This window comes from Berghia stephanieae, chromosome 3 (assembly GCF_034508935.2).
Source record: "Berghia stephanieae isolate SIO BIC M18660-M18661 chromosome 3, UCSD_Bste_1.3, whole genome shotgun sequence".
NCBI classification, from domain to species: Eukaryota; Metazoa; Mollusca; class Gastropoda; order Nudibranchia; family Aeolidiidae; genus Berghia; species Berghia stephanieae.
The window spans coordinates 72,138,877-72,143,876 of NC_088362.1; the positions used below are offsets into that span (position 1 = coordinate 72,138,877).

The window sequence follows — 5,000 nt, forward strand, 5'->3', positions numbered from 1 at the left end:
CCAAAATTGGGGTTATTTTCTCTTCCTTACAGTGGAGAATAAATACAATTGCTGAACTTGCACAATATTCCAAGTTCACGAGTCTCATTTTTTCGTTCTAAATCCTCTTTTCACATCCGATTCATCTTGACATATTACTGTTTTGAGACGCGGATCACATTTATTTTATCTAAAATTTTATAAGGTATATTAATTTTTAAGTATCATCATGTTTACCCTACGATACGATTTTGAGGTGACTGGTCACATTTCTTTTCATTTGTCGATATTAGATGTGCCCCATGTCTCACTACTGGACCAACCTGGAGTTTGTACCCTCTGGGAATGAATTTGACTTGAGTTTCTTCTCACCTAGTGAAGGTTGGGATCTTACAGAGACAGAGGTCAGCGTCGTAAGGATTGAGACGGATGTCAAAAAGTCGTTTTCATCCTGTCCTCAGGTTTGTCGCTATCATAAAAAAAAAACAAACTTATAATAGAAATATTGATACAATAAATTGCAGTTGCCGTAAAGAAATTAAGACAAGATTAGCCATCACGACTTGCATCCAAAACTCAGATCTCTTGTTATCAAGAAAACACATTTACTGGTATATCACAGTTATTTAACTTTTGAAGACAATTATATAATTTTTTCTAATCCGGCAATTTAAACCAGAAAGGAGCGACACTTGTTGGTATTTTCCTTATTTATGCATATTTTGTCTTACCATTGTTATACGTGACGTGATTTTTAAAACCAACTTGTATTAATAAAAAAATATTTTGCTCATATGCAGGACTTTACAACATTTTAACCATTTAATAACTGCTGTACTCGGGAAAAACACGCATTAAAAAAAGATTGGCCGGAAAACTCGTCAATCAAATAATATCAATCGATTTATTGTCCCTCATCTTGGCAAAAACTCTCAAACATGGGACTTTGAGTAGTCTTTACCTAGTTTTTACCAGTGTACGAGACAGTCAATGAGTTTAAAGAGATATTTGCTTATTACAGCTAGATATACAAATCGATGAACGGTAACTCTCGTAACTTTTAACGGTTATGCAATACTGGAATTGAGGCATTAATCTGCCTTTTCTTTGTATAATTTATTGTCATCCAAGGCTTTTGGCAGCCCCTACCGCTTTGTAAAATATCTAATCCACAGTTCTCATTCAGATTAAAGAGAAGACCCACGTTTTTTATCTTCAATATTCTCCTCCCCGTCGTCATCTTGGCTTTCCTCAATACCATGGTCTTCGTCATCCCGACAGACTCAGGAGAGAAGATTGGTTACGGTAATATAACGATAATATATATATATATATATATATATATATATATATATATATATATATATATATGTATTATATATATATATAAACATAATATGTTATACTGAGATCACGTATTTTAAACATCAAATCCGGAGTAAACTTTTGTACATAAAGGAAACATGGGATTTTATATAGCTCAATGTCCTCTAAATGTGCTTAAACGTTTCATATTAGGTAGAAAGCAAAGAGCAACAATTAGCACGTATCACGCCATATTATGACACCTGGAAGGTGTAAATATTTTTGTTTTTGACAGAAACAACGCTGTTACAGTCTAGGTATTCATTTTACACATGTGTATGGTGAGACAATGTGAGAAAAGTGCCTTTACCAAGTGCAGCTCTGCGCCACTCAGAGCCTGACTCAAACCAGGGACCTGCAGGTCAAGAGCTGAGTATCATGGCGCAAGACAACAAAGCCGCAAAAAAAAAAAACCCAAAAGAAAACGACAAAAAAAAACCCACCGAGTTAAGCCGAGACCCCCCCCCCCCCCCTCTAAAAAATCCCCAAAACACCCCAAACAAACAAACAAACAAAAACAACAACAACAGAAGAATAATAAACGAAAACCCAACACTGTTTCACAATTTTAACCCAAATTTGTTTATTATCTCTTCTTGCTCCAGGGATTACCGTCCTCTTGGCGTTGTCTGTGTTCTTGTCAACTGTTAGTATGATGGTACCCCAAGCTTCCAACCACATCCCTCTCATCACAATCTATCTCTTCGTCCAAATGATGATTTCTGTGTTGTCGATACTGGCCAGCATAATCATTGTGTATCTTCACCATGCCAACAATGTAAGTAGAAAGCCCTTGAAACCTTTTTTTTAAAAATGTAGTGCTATAATTTTCTCCTATTACGACAATGCATCAAATGTACAAAATTGTTACTGCATAGCGGCTGAAAGGAAATGTATAAATAGGTGGAGGTTTAATGAATATCGTATGAGCAAATAATATGTGACGAATGATCATTAGTTTTTAGTTATTGAATTTTATTTACATCGATTTATTTTATGTACAGTTTGTTATACTATTTCCAATTTTAACATATCTATCATAATCAAGAAAACGATTCAAAAGGTAGCACATTCTCGATGGTGTAATGGTAGTACGTCTGACCTGTAATCAAGAGGTGTGAAGTTCGATTTTTTTGGGACGGTTATTTTTTTCCTTATATTCTTCTCTCTGCTTTGTCTGATACTAATTCATACACACTTTTTCAGATCTTTATCTCGCACCTTCTCTAAATGACGGTCAACAAAGGATGGGTCCATTAAACTCGAATAAAAAAAAAACAATCGTTCGAACCAACAATACTTCTATTATGGGATCGTCTTCAACACATTCTGCGAATTTTTTGTCAACTCTTGCGGATGATAAAACATGTTTCTTCCAATTACATTTTATTTAACGTTTTCGCCAATCCGCTGATTAACCGTTGACACATGAGATACACACTCTCTATTGCCCTTATAGTTTAGGTTGATCAAAGCTCTGATGTTAGTTCAGATAATTGATCATCTGGTTTGAATACACATTAGACCCTTGTCGCGTGGCAATAGGTTGCAAATAGGGAATATAGCACAATACAAAAGCTTGCATTTTAAAAATCCTTGTTTATTTTTTGAAAACAACATTGTTTACGTAATACTCTGATCAATCTATCCACAGGAGGACGAATCCCCACCAAATGAAAGCCACACCAGCGATGGCCCCATTCTGAAAAGGTTGTTCAATCGAATCGGCTCTACATCATCTGTAGACCCCATTGTTGGGCCGTCTCAGCCAGGCGGACCGAATCTCAATGGTCAAACTTCTTCGTCCGAGGCCAACGCATTCAACTATGTTGAACCATCAAAGAGCAATGTATACAAAGTCCTGAGCAAGCACATTAACAGGGTTGGATTCATCATTTCTACCATTGCATTGATTGTTTCAAATATTGTATTTCTGGTGGAATTACAAAAATGAATTTTGACACTGCTATGGCTTAAACCGTTGTCGATAACCTTATAAAAACTAACAGAAATCAATTTTGGAAGGAGATTTTCCCCAATTTCCACAGAATAAAACCATGGATCCAGAGTTACTGTAATAGTTGAATTCGTGAATTTGTACGCCCTTTAAGGTGTTTTTGTGTCTTCCAGCACTGTTTTTTGTTGTTGTCAAAACGTCCTTTGTATTCAATTTTTACGGCCAGAAAACTTATATTCCTTATATCGATCGATTAAAATGATTCCTACGTGGTCAACATTTCTTCAACTCGAAATAAATTAAAAAGAAGTCTCGAGTTTAGGAAGTTTAGAGAACTTTGTGACAATGATGTAGGGAGTATGATGTAAAACGAATTTTATTTGTCATTGAAATACCTTACCTTAAATATAAAAAAGATTATTGTTAACCGTCTTGAAATATAAAAACAACTTATTTTTTCTTTCCCCTTCATGTTTAATCTCAATGATTTTGTTAAAGTAATGAAACAATCCAGAAACCAAATTAATAAGTATCATTTTTTTTTCACTACGACAGGAAAGTTTGTTATAAAAAAATGTTGTTTTTTAAATTTGAAACCTTGGAGAATTATTGAATCTCACTGAGAACTAATTGGTAATTTATAAAGCGCTGACAACATACAAAAAAAATCTTGAAAACAAGAGTTAAAAACAAATATTAAGCGAACAGATCAGATCGGATTTTATATTTTGATTATAGCTAATTGACTGAAGTAATACATTCAGTAAATCAAGGGACACTACTCATTCTTTAATAGCACAATTGTCAAGTATTACTGAGTCACTCCCCTTGCGCCATAAAATGTAAATGGAATGGTTGGAGTGGGCGACACCTTGTTTACATGAGTTTATAACATATCTGATAATAAACCACATTGTTGTTGTGATCTTAATGGATAATGTGATGTTTATAAAATGAAATTTGATTTATATGCTGCTCTATCAGAACTGCCCTTTTTAATTAAAACGTTAATATTTTACAATGTAAGCCTTTTTTCATCTATATCATTTTTATGCATTTATATAATATTATACCATTTCAAATTCAACCAAATTTCTTTTACTAAATGATACAAAGATTATTAATTTATCAAACATATTTTGGTAGCTCATATTTCATCAACAGAAATAAATAGACAACCATAATGTTGACCGATCTCCTTTTCTATCGATCAATGACAAAGCGTTTTCTTAAATGTTGGTGAGAAAACTTTAACTTCATACGTCGATCAATATACCCTCTACAATCCAATGTTTTAATGCAAAAGGGCTTCGAAGTCTTCGGTTAGATTTTTTAAAAAATCTACGCCGATATTTAAAACAATGATAAATAGAACAAGTGAAGGTATTTATCGACAACGTCATCAAGAAGACTCTTAACTAATCCGTTATTTACAAAAGCAAACACATAATGTAAAACGGACAATAGTAATTGCTTACTACCCGTTGGATAAGACTCTAGTCTATCCTAAAATGGCAAGAAAATACGGTATTTTTCCCCTTTTTTTGCGGCATACGACATATGTAACCCAGCGTCACAAAAAAGATATTATGTCTGGATGACCAGGTTCTGAAACTTGAAAGTATAGCCACTAATATTTTGAAACTTAAAGTTAAACTATATCTATTGTTATATTGGATAAATAGCACAATTACTTACA

General features: G+C 33.8%; 1 protein-coding gene across 3 annotated transcripts in view; it reads left to right on the top strand.

Moving 5' to 3' along the window:
- LOC144968389 (acetylcholine receptor subunit alpha-like) overlaps positions 1–4,322 on the top strand; it is an 11,747-nt gene extending 7,425 nt beyond the window's left edge. For 2 of the 3 annotated variants that reach the window (XM_078906686.1, XM_078906687.1), the window contains exons 5-8: positions 273–440; positions 1,155–1,284; positions 1,950–2,122; positions 2,999–4,322. In XM_078906686.1, the coding sequence (XP_078762812.1) occupies positions 273–440; positions 1,155–1,284; positions 1,950–2,122; positions 2,999–3,298 (771 nt within the window). In that variant the 3' untranslated portion in view covers positions 3,299–4,322. The remainder of the gene's footprint in view (positions 1–272; positions 441–1,154; positions 1,285–1,949; positions 2,123–2,998) is intronic. The other variant, XM_078906688.1, reaches the window with a different exon arrangement.
- The last annotated feature ends 678 nt before the right edge of the window (positions 4,323–5,000 follow it).